This window comes from Podospora anserina, chromosome 4 (assembly GCF_000226545.1).
Source record: "Podospora anserina S mat+ genomic DNA chromosome 4, supercontig 4".
NCBI lineage: Eukaryota > Fungi > Ascomycota > Sordariomycetes > Sordariales > Podosporaceae > Podospora > Podospora anserina.
In genome coordinates, this window is record NW_001914850.1 from 888,582 (window position 1) to 898,861 (window position 10,280).

General features: G+C 52.8%; 3 protein-coding genes across 3 annotated transcripts; 2 read left to right on the forward strand and 1 right to left on the reverse strand.

Moving 5' to 3' along the window:
- Window positions 1-1,845: 1,845 nt before the first annotated feature.
- PODANS_4_8330 (uncharacterized protein) lies at window positions 1,846-3,817 on the reverse strand (the record flags this gene model as incomplete). The annotated part of the gene is made up of 2 exons (XM_001905960.1): window positions 1,846-2,563; window positions 2,622-3,817. 2 exons carry the CDS (start codon window positions 3,815-3,817, stop codon window positions 1,846-1,848), a joined length of 1,914 nt encoding a protein of 637 aa, XP_001905995.1.
- A 3,276-nt stretch (window positions 3,818-7,093) lies between these two features.
- Window positions 7,094-7,855, forward strand: PODANS_4_8320 (uncharacterized protein; the record flags this gene model as incomplete). Its single annotated transcript, XM_001905961.1, has 1 exon — window positions 7,094-7,855. The coding sequence occupies one exon, from the start codon at window positions 7,094-7,096 to the stop codon at window positions 7,853-7,855; it is 762 nt and encodes a 253-aa protein (XP_001905996.1).
- A 1,624-nt stretch (window positions 7,856-9,479) lies between these two features.
- PODANS_4_8310 (uncharacterized protein) lies at window positions 9,480-9,991 on the forward strand (the record flags this gene model as incomplete). Its single annotated transcript, XM_001905962.1, has 2 exons — window positions 9,480-9,526; window positions 9,592-9,991. 2 exons carry the CDS (start codon window positions 9,480-9,482, stop codon window positions 9,989-9,991), a joined length of 447 nt encoding a protein of 148 aa, XP_001905997.1.
- Between the last annotated feature and the right edge of the window lie 289 nt (window positions 9,992-10,280).

Below are 10,280 nucleotides of genomic sequence, written 5' to 3' on the forward strand. Positions count from 1 at the left end.
GGTGGGGAAGGGAGGAGGTCTGTTACTTGAATATAAAAAGGTTATATCTAGACTGAAGGGTTGGAATGATGTATTATATGTTTTTTTTCATTGGCGGGTATGGCCTTTACAAAAGCTTTTTTTTTTTTGGGTCATTAGTGTTTTTTGGGGGTTGGTGTATGGTGATAGGTGTTGATCAAGTGAAGGATAGAAGAAACTGAATACATTTCAACATGTAACAACTGTGAACGTGGATAGGTAGGTAAATAAGAGAGAACCTTTAGGGGGCCCCCTATTTGCAAAATCAGCGCCCGCCCCCCTCCCTATCCACCGATTTATTTACCCTTCCTATACTATAATAAGAGACCTTTTCCCTATCTTTTAAGACCCTTGAACTATCCTTTAAGCCTTGTGAATCGTTTTCTCAAGCCTTTTAACTATCCTTTAACGTCCTTTAACTATCTTTTAAAGCCTATTAAATATCTTTTAACCCTTAATAATCACCCTTTGAAATATAGTCAATTCTATATCAAGGGGGGGGTGTTTGCAAGATAAACAGGGGGCTCCGTAAGGTTCTCTTGCAAATAAACTCGTCAACCAGAAGAGGGCTGAAGTGAAATGTTCCGTTTCAATCACCACGCTCAACTCACAGGTTGCGGAATGAGATAGTGCGAGCGTGTATGTGTAAACAATTTTGCTCTCTGCTAAAATGTCTTTCGTATCAAGAGAAAATATGAAAGAGTAATTTGGTATCCACGAGTTGAAAAGAAAAAACTACTTTCAAATAGCAAAAAGAAAACATTGCCATAAGAGCTTCTCCAACTAAGAGAGAGAAAGAGAGAAATAGAGCATATACCAAAAATCTTGTATAATCAACAGATCCAAAAGCGACAGTTGAGAGTTGTCTTTGACCCCCCCCCCCTTTCCTTCCCGCCGACTTGTCCCATATCCTCCCCATAAATGTCCATGATATCCTTTATATACTTGTCCCAGATATCCACCACGGAATTTCCCCGATATAAAACGCCATCAACCCAACCCAAACCAACCCAACCGCCTTGGTGGGAAAGAAAATGCCGTTTTTTGATGCCGATATAAAAGTACAAAAAACGACAGTTGAAATAATAAACCGCCATTAGGCCACAATGCCTCATGAAAACGATAGGGGGTGCCCCGTCCGCCAAAAATATCCAAAGCCGACTTGTTTAGGTGACAAACCACATACACCCACAAGGACTCATATCCGCAGCCGGCGGTCCTCCTCCCTGCTGAGTAAAAACCCCCTCCTCCGTCCCGCCGCCCTCACGCCCCGCTCGCTCCTCTCCCTCCCTCTTCCTCCTCCTCTTCTGCCCCCCCGGCCGGCCGGCGCCGCCAAAAGGCCCAACAACAGTCTGCTCATTCTCCACAATCCTAATAGTCACCGCCTTCCCCTTCCCGTCCACCACCACCTTCGCCTCTTGCGCATAACCCGTAATCTCCATCTGGGTGCACTCCGGCACTCTCGCCGCCGCCGTCCCTGTGGTTATGGTTGGAACTCTCCTCTCTGCTAGTTTGATAACTCTTGGATACCCCGGTGGTGGCGGCGTAAAATTCTCATCTATCGGTCCCCATCCTGACCCTGACCCGAACCCCCCTGTTGATGTGGGAAAGGGGGGGAACTCAAGCGTCTTCGAGTCTCGTGGTTCAGGCCAGTAACCCTTTGGTTTGTTGGTGTTTGTTGGGGAGGGGCCTTCGCTTGGTGGTGGTGGTGGTGATTGGTTTCCCTCAGGGTGTCAGGAGGATGGTTGTTGGGATTCTCACCGCCGATGGGGGCTGGTAGTGTTGATGTCTGTGGTGGTGGGGTTTCACCTGGCGGTGATGTCTGTGTCAGTAGTGTGGCGGAAGATGATTCGAAAAATGTTGATGTTGTTGTCGAGGTGAGAAAGGACTGATATGGCCCCCGCCCTGGACTTCCCGGGCCACCGCCCGGGCCCCCTGCTGACAGTGGCGGGATCCCAGAACCAGCTTGAGTTTTAGGTGGGGGGATAGATGAACATCTCGGAGGTACGTGTCTGGCCATCTGCACACCCACGGCTTGTCCCCGACCTTGGCGATATTTTTGCGCTTAAAGTCGGTCATGCCGGCCAGGTTGCGAATGTTTCTTCTTGTCACAGAAGGAGTCGTCGGTGAGAGGGCAGCTTCGGGGAGAATGACCGTCTTGTCGTAGGTCAGCATGTTGTAGAATGCCGGGCCCCGTGTTGGCTCAAAGGTGTCGTTGACCAGTGTCAGAGTAACCGGTTTTTCTACCAGAGGTGGCTGTTCACCATACGAGTATACGTTATTCATCAACGTGAACGAATGGTTAAAGTTGAGCATCATGCTGTGTTCGCCGTGATTCTCAGCTATTGTTAGATGCAAGCCGGCGATGACGAGAAAACAGTTCCATGCTTGCGAGAGAGTCGGGTCTTGAAAGCAAGTATTGGACACGCGGTTCGTTGTAAGTGGCATGCTGAAGGTGCCCGCCGGTAGTGGCTGAAGATCGGCTGGTTTTGGTATTGGAACGGCACCAAACGTTGGTACAGGGGCTGGCGAGTTGAATGGTGACCTATAGACCGAGTTAACAAACCAAACCACGATTACTCACATCTTGTTGAGATGCTCACCATGTGCCATCCTTGCGCATTGGCCGCTTTTGTTTGGACAAGAATGTGCCGATAACTGAGCCCAAAATTGCTCCCACCACCAATAATATCAGAAACGTCAGGCATATAACCCAATATGGGACGATACCACATAGCTTCCGCCTCATCCACAGTTTCCACCCCTTTGGCGATTGCCCCTTTTCGTTGACAACCTCTTCATACGGCTTAATGACCCGATTGGTGCTGTCCGAGGTGAAACTTCGCGACGAGTGGCGGGACTGGGGAGACCCGAGATCGTCTGTTGAATCAAATTCGGGATTTCGTGTGGCTAGCCCAAGCCCTCCCGCACCGACAATGGTGGAACCGGACGTTGTGATGGATGGTGGTGCGGTTACCGCGGCTGCCGCTGTATTTGGCGTATTCGTCGTTGCTTGTGCTACTCCAGTTGGGGTCAAGGCATCGGCAGCCGCTACCTTGCGAGCATATGCCTCATCCGGATATCGCGTGTATGGCGGAAGCTGTTCGGTATGGCCGTCTGGGCCGATGATGTCGCCAGCTTCCTCCCCGTCTGCGCCAACTCGTCGCCGGTACTGATCGGGAAGACCGTGAAAACCTAGTGGAACGGTGTCTGGCATAGCGCCCGTTTCGACCCCGTCGCTCTGAGGATAGAGGCCATACGGATGACTTGGTCCACGAGGCCCAGTGTACGACAATTCCGACGCCGGTAGCGTCGACGAGGTCGTCGTTGTGCTCATTGTCCTTGCCATCCTTACGTCCTGCGGATACATCTGGTAGGGATGCGATGGTCCAGACGGTCCCCTGTACGGGCTCTCGGGTGCTAGATAGGCTGTGGATTCGGTAGATCCGCTCAATTGCCTGCTCAAACTCGAGGATTCGTCAGCCTGTTCTGGCCCCCCATGTTGCCGTGTCGACGATGCATCTCGTGGCCTGGGTGGCTTCGAGATGCTGGGAGAGCGACCTATTCGTGCTGACTCTGGACTTCCATCGCCAAGTAGTGTGCTGGATCCGGAGGCGAGTGATGGCGTCGATGGTGGTTGGATCTCGGGGCCGGGGTTGACTGGTCTGAACCCATCTGCCACCATTCCCATGGCGGCCAACTCTGGGTCCTCATCCGCACTAATGACTGATATCCGCAGCGAATTCCTCGTCGATAACCTCCTCTCCAGCTCGTCAGTCTTGTTTGGTGGAAGATCCATGGTTTCGGGTTCTGTATCTCGATGACTGGCGCTGTTCCGGGTCTAAGAGTTAGATGAACCGCTTGCCAGCACCATCAACTATTCATTGACTGGCGAGGGTGACCAGCGGAGTCATCGACTCCTTTGGTTCTCGGATCGTCCTAGGATGTGGCGTTCAAGGTTTGTAGACAGAGGTGATGTTGGTTGTTTGATAGTTGCAAGGGTGATTGGCAGGTGAGGTTCCAGTCCTCCGGCTGAAATGGGACAAGCTGGATCAGAGGTGCGCTTCTGCAGCAAGAGGTCCAGCCACTTCTTGGTCAACAGCCGGAATCACAGCGCGCAAGAATCCAAAGGTTGTCGGACTGGCCAGAAACAAGACAGACTGGCACCGTTTCGGACTCAATATGGGGGGCACGTAGGCGCATGTTGTCATTGGTCGGCTGTTCACGGGGGACATGCCCTGGCACCCCCCCAGGGCCTTCCGGGGCGGATTTGCGCTGGCGGGAGCATCAAGGCGCTTGGCAAGCTGCTGTGTGCGGCAGGGATGTGCAGAGTGGACCATGGCCATTGGCTGGGACTTTGGATCTCGCCCGTTCCTCATCACTTCATCGGACAAACCAAGGAACCTCACGGTCCGGCAGTGTCTGGCTGCAGCTATAACAAGCGTCCTGGCAGAGCCGTTTTCGTCTCGAGTGCCCAAGCAAAAACCGGTCGTCGGACGAACTCGAGCGAACTCTCAGTTCGTCTGGAGCATCCAAAAGGCCAAAGCTTGCCGCTTTCCCGAAGACAGTCATCCAATTCCTGATGTCAGTCCTGGGTATCATCATCCCATCCATTCCTGGGACTGACTGGTCATGTCAGTGAATAACCGCCGTTTTCGCAAGAGAAATGGAAAAAATCTGGGGTAGACATTGCAATCTACAGGCCGCAGAGAGGGCAATATCTCGCAGCATCGGGATTCGCCTGGATGATTTGAGCCTGTGGGTAGTATTCCCAAGCTGGACGCAACACCGGACAGTGTGGGACAAGCGAGGCGGCTGGTCAGATTTGTGCTATGGCGAAATGAAGTGTGAAGGAAACGTTTGGCATTGCGCAAAGCCACGAGAAGAGATCAGGAGAGATGACATCGTGAGCTTGTTCCTGGCTGTCCATGCCCAATGGGGAGGCCACTCCGGATCCGAGACGATGCTAATGTTAGGAGCTAGGTACCTGTGTACGCAGTAGTTCGTGCTGCCGGAGCGGAGCATCTGATGCAGAGCGTTCGTTCGGTTGATATGCGCAGGCCGCAGGAGAGAAGGCAGGAGGTGGCAGGTGGCTGCTATAATTAAATGGGGGGGGGAAAGGTCTGGAGCGTTCTCTTGTAAATAAACGGAGAGACATCCAGACGGGAAGGTCAATTATCAACGTTGGAAGCTTGCCTCTTTGCGGCCAAGCTCGATCGTGTGGTAGTGTGGGCTTGCCGGGCCGTTGCACGGTTATGGCACAGAGCCCGCGGCAGTTACCACTCCCCTGTCGGCTGGCAGGGGTGCCACGATTGCCGGTTGCTTCTAGTGTCTTGTCCCCGCCAACAGCATCAGATATTGCATCTTGACAGCCAGTATATTGTTGATATTTGAAGACTACCCTCATGAGAGAGCAGTGGCGGCCATGGAGGGAGAGTCTCATTAGCATTGATCGGTCATCACGACAATCTCGACAAACTACCGCCCTCAATTGCGAATCGTTCTACACTACACAGTAGTTTGTTATTCCACGACCAGCGGAAATGCGGGGTATTCGGATTCAAAACAGCCTTGGATGTTAACCGCACAATTTTATCGCCGGGTTCTCATCCCCGAGTCATCGTGACACGGGATGGCCTCGATCTCTGGGACGGTGCTGGCCTTGGTCTGACAGCCTTATCAACAATCCCGACCTTCATCCCCTCTACGAGTGTCAAAATCGAACCATTCTGTCTTGCTGCATCTGCTGTACTTCGTCCACATCTCGGGCGAATGCAGGAGCTCTCTACGAAACACATCGTCGTGGTACAGTTGTTTAAAAAGGCAGATGGCAGAATCTCTGATCAAGGAAGCGAGGCCCTGGGCCCGCCAGGTCCATTGAGGGCAATTATGGCCGAGAGGATCATCTGCACCCTTCCGACTCTGTGTCCAGAACTGGCATTGGATGGTTGGTGGTTGTCAGCAACCCATCTTGCCCCGCTCCCGTCGTTGGATACGCCCGGCTTTGCACCATCACCATAACCTCAACCAAAGCATCACTCTTAACCTCTTAGCCTGTGTCTGGTGCGGCTCAAAATTGGTCAACATGTTTGCTGGCTTCTAATAAGAGGAGAGGCTCCGAGAGGCTCCTTGATGCCCAAAGTGCTCTCCTCTACTTTCGAAACCGAACACAACATGACCTGACCCTCACTCTCCTGCCCCTCACGACCTCGCCCAAGCTGACTGAGGTGGGAGAAGCAAGTTCGACGGATAGCCGCAGCCTGACCGCCAAGCTGTGATGCAGTGTGAACACCAACCACAGCACTCTATGCCCACACCCAGCCTGTCACAACACTTCGCCTGCAAACCGGGGCACCCGCCTGCTGGAATCCAACATGCACGAGACACACCGAGCATGCCGCTCTACAGATGAATCGCCACTTCATCGTTGCCCGGCTTGTGCGCCAGCTGTAGCTTTCCGATCTGCCACAGCCTATCACAGCTGGACGACTCTGAGGCTCCATGGCTTTGGGACAGATCAGACCAGTCGGATCCGGCCTCCCACAGGGTTGGTTACCTGTTGGTCCAGCGCTGAGTAGCTCAGCATCCTCCCACCTGGGCCCTGTTTCTATGTGTGAGACCATGCACTTCTGCAGCCTCGAGCACACGCTTTGCCCAACTCAGCTGCAGGAGAGACTCCAAGAGAGAGGAATGTGCAGCATCACCTCGTATGTGAGTGTCACCCATAGTCTCCTTCTCACCCCTAGACACGCGCCTATGCTCTCGGGGGAGTAAGCTCCCCGAGCGTCTCCTATTTACTTCTACGCCCGTCTCTTCCGTCGATCTCCCGTTCTCTTGGAAATTCCAATTCCCAACTTCAAACTCTCTTCCACCTCGAACTCTCTTGACGCTCCCCATTGGCGGTGATGCCCTCACTCTAGGCTGCCCAAGTTTGCCTGTCTTACTGCTTGGCTCATCTATTCGGTGTAGGACAGTTGTTGTCCTACTCTCCACACATCAAATCTAGGAAGCAAGGCTCCTAGCCGCCCCCCCCCTCTACGTTTCGGTCACATATATTTTAGTTCGCCCCCTCGCCATGCCTCGATCCAGCTCCAGCTCTGGCTCCAGCGCCGGCTCGAGCTCGAGCTCGCGGCGGATGAAGCAGCGGATGCTTCCGAAAACCCCAGCTGTCAACACTCTGATATGGTTCACTGGGCGGGATCCCAGGAAAGTCAAGGGCGTCCGGGCCTACTATTACGACGATGATTTTGAGACTCGAAGCAATGGCTCATACAGTTCCATGTGGTCCTCGTGGACCAGCAACCGCAGCAATGTCGAATACTATCTCGTCGAGTCCAAGGGGCTCTACTACGCTGAGTACCCAGAGCAAAGCAAAAACAACAAGTCAAGGCCAAGTGGCAGAGTCTCCCAGCCGAGTGCCACAGCTGCCTGGGCCAGAAACGCCAGTGTTCGGGATGCCAACGGGGATGATGATTCCGATTCAGACGACGGGAGCAGCAGCGACAGCAGTGAGTCTGAGTATGGGCATCAGCAACCCGGCCCCTTTGCCCAACCTCCAGGTCCAATGAGGATGGGAATGCCCAATGGCGGTCCTCCTCCAATGGGTCGCCCTCCCATGATGGGCGGCCCCCCTCCGATGGGCGGTCCTCCGGGTCCTCCACCTGGAGGATTTCCACCAGGCTTTGCCGGAATGCCGCGACCTTCCTCTCATCCGCAGATGCCTCCCCCAGGACATGGTATGCCGCCTCCGCAAGGATTCAGACCCCCGATGGGAATGGGGATGCCCCCTCCACCTCCAGGAGCTGGTCATCCTGGACCTTTCCCAGGCGGTCACTAAGGATCTCTTACCTTTTCGGGAGGTGGTGATCAACGTGACAGGGAAGGCATTTACAAGCATGGAATATGAGTTATGAAACGGCGTTTAGGTGTCTGGTAACATCACATCACAGGTTGGTCTGGACAACAGGACGGACGTACTTGGTTTCGAAGACCAAATCTCGGAATTGCATTCAGAAAAAAAAGGCCGGGTGCTGTTTTCATGGCGTTTCTGGAGTTGAGAGGGGGGGGGGGGGGCGACGACGGTTGGACATTTGGAGCATACCTATTTATGGTTAACGATTATGGTCTCTGATGCACTATGAAGTTACTTCTTTTGCGCTCCATTGCCGTTGCTCATTGTCTTGTATGACATCCTGATGCTCTCATCACTGAGCCCTAACCCTGACAGCTCACCTAATCTCTCAGGATACCAACACGACACCAGTGTTCTGCAGTTTTTCGATATCACATTCAAGCATCTCACAAGCGCCATCCAAGGCTTCAAGGGATACACGCATGTGGCCAATCATCACAGCGCTTACGCTGTAGCATCACCACGGTTCCAATTGAAGGACTTTGCGTCATGGAATCATTCACTTCACTCAAATTGATGAGGCAGCCATTAAGGCACTGCTTCAGAGTGCATCCCGAGAGTTAAAGACTGTGCAGGAGGGGCACTGTCGGCGTAGCCGGCAGCTGCTGATGATCTGAACTTTTGCGACGGCCACCGACCGGTTCATCCGGGTAGGTAGCCAACCATCTGGAGATGCTGCGGCAGCAAGCCACACACCAATTCATTCACCACCGCCCTCACAGGAAGTGGTGTGCCCCGCATTCGTCCGCAGTTCGCGGACCAAGACTAGCAGCTACCCCGCAACCGCCGTTGAGGTACACCACGGTCTCGATTCTCTAGGCAGACAGATGAAAGTGCCCGCATTTCAAGATAAGTCTACTACCATCTTTCACAGGCATCGATCTTCTATGGCGGGGTAAAGCTATGGTTTCACATCCTTCCCGCACTTGCACGAGGATTTTCACTGTTCTTCATTCACAAGCAGGCACCGAACTGGATGTGGAAGAGTGAGTTGTTGCACAGCAGCAGGGGCGGCCGGCTCCACGTTCTGGGCTGGCGTGTGCGAGACATTGTGATGTTGTTACACCCGCTCTGGGTGGGATACCTTGATGGCAGCTTCTGTAGGTGAACAGGTAAGTAGGTAGATATTCCCCTGAGATTATCAACTAACTCGTCTTCTCTCTGCAAAGCTATCCAAAACCAGAAAACCTGCCCAATTCAACCGTCAGCACAGTTGATGCCTGACAGCTGCGCAAAAGCCAGACTTACCAGAAAGACTTTAACTACAGCAATGGCCGGATCTGACAAGATTCCCAGCGCGACATGGCTTGAAATAGAACTTTTTCTTCTTTTTTCCCCACCATTGATTTGACTTCTTGCACATTGCGGCAAGGCGATTTCGAGGGCGTTGTTTTCCAGTCCTCTTGGTTGGAAGTGACGTCTTGTTTGATTTGCAACCAGCGTAACTAGGTACGTGGGGGAGGAGGCTGAGTTATAATTCTCACTAACACTCAGTTACCTCTCGCTAACCCAAGCATACCAAGCATACCAAGCATTTGTCCTCGCAAACATGGACCAATGGTTGTTCGAATGCTGTTTGTTGGGATACCGCCGTTTGTAGGTATTATAGCCCAAACTCTTTGTGCTATACTCTTCTTGCCGGTGACTGACGCCGTGAATAGCACTGATGCCTTGTGGATACTACCAGTCTATGTATATCCCGGCGTGTTACACATCTGGCTGGGTAGGTGGCTTTGTTTAGATCTGAGGACAACTCCAGTCCAGGGATTTGGTAAGACAGCCAACGAACGCTTTGCCACAAGACAGGGAAGGGAGACACAGGATGAGAGAAAGCTCCAGGAAAATGTGTTCAAGTGCGAGGGAGTGGAACATGTCAACGGTGTTATCAACAACAAAGTTTGTTGTTGGTGGCGTCGAACTCAAGGTACCTATCTTGGCAACTGGTTCTTAGTCCCAATTCGAAGTGTTGAAACCATGAGTGGATCTCCCTACAGGGGCGCAGGCCGTAGAGCAGAGACAGACAGACAGACAGACAGACAGACCGTGATGGATGCTAGGTAGTCTTTTTCGTCCTCACTTGTTGTTGGTTGTGGCCTCCCAATCCTACGGGTTTGGACTACCCCGCCTGCGCCCCTCCCTCCCTCTCTCTCTCCTCGCAAGGCCGCCAGCCTGGCTACCTACCTAGTTCACCTTCCTGGGACCTGTACCGAGAGAAAAGTAAGCTGCATGGAGGTGGTGAGCCAATGGGAGGGTTGACGATGCACATGGCGGATGCCTCTTTTGACAAGCATTGAACGGGGCAGGGATTAAAGTGCACCTTTGGAGAGGTATCATATGCTACTAAATTCCA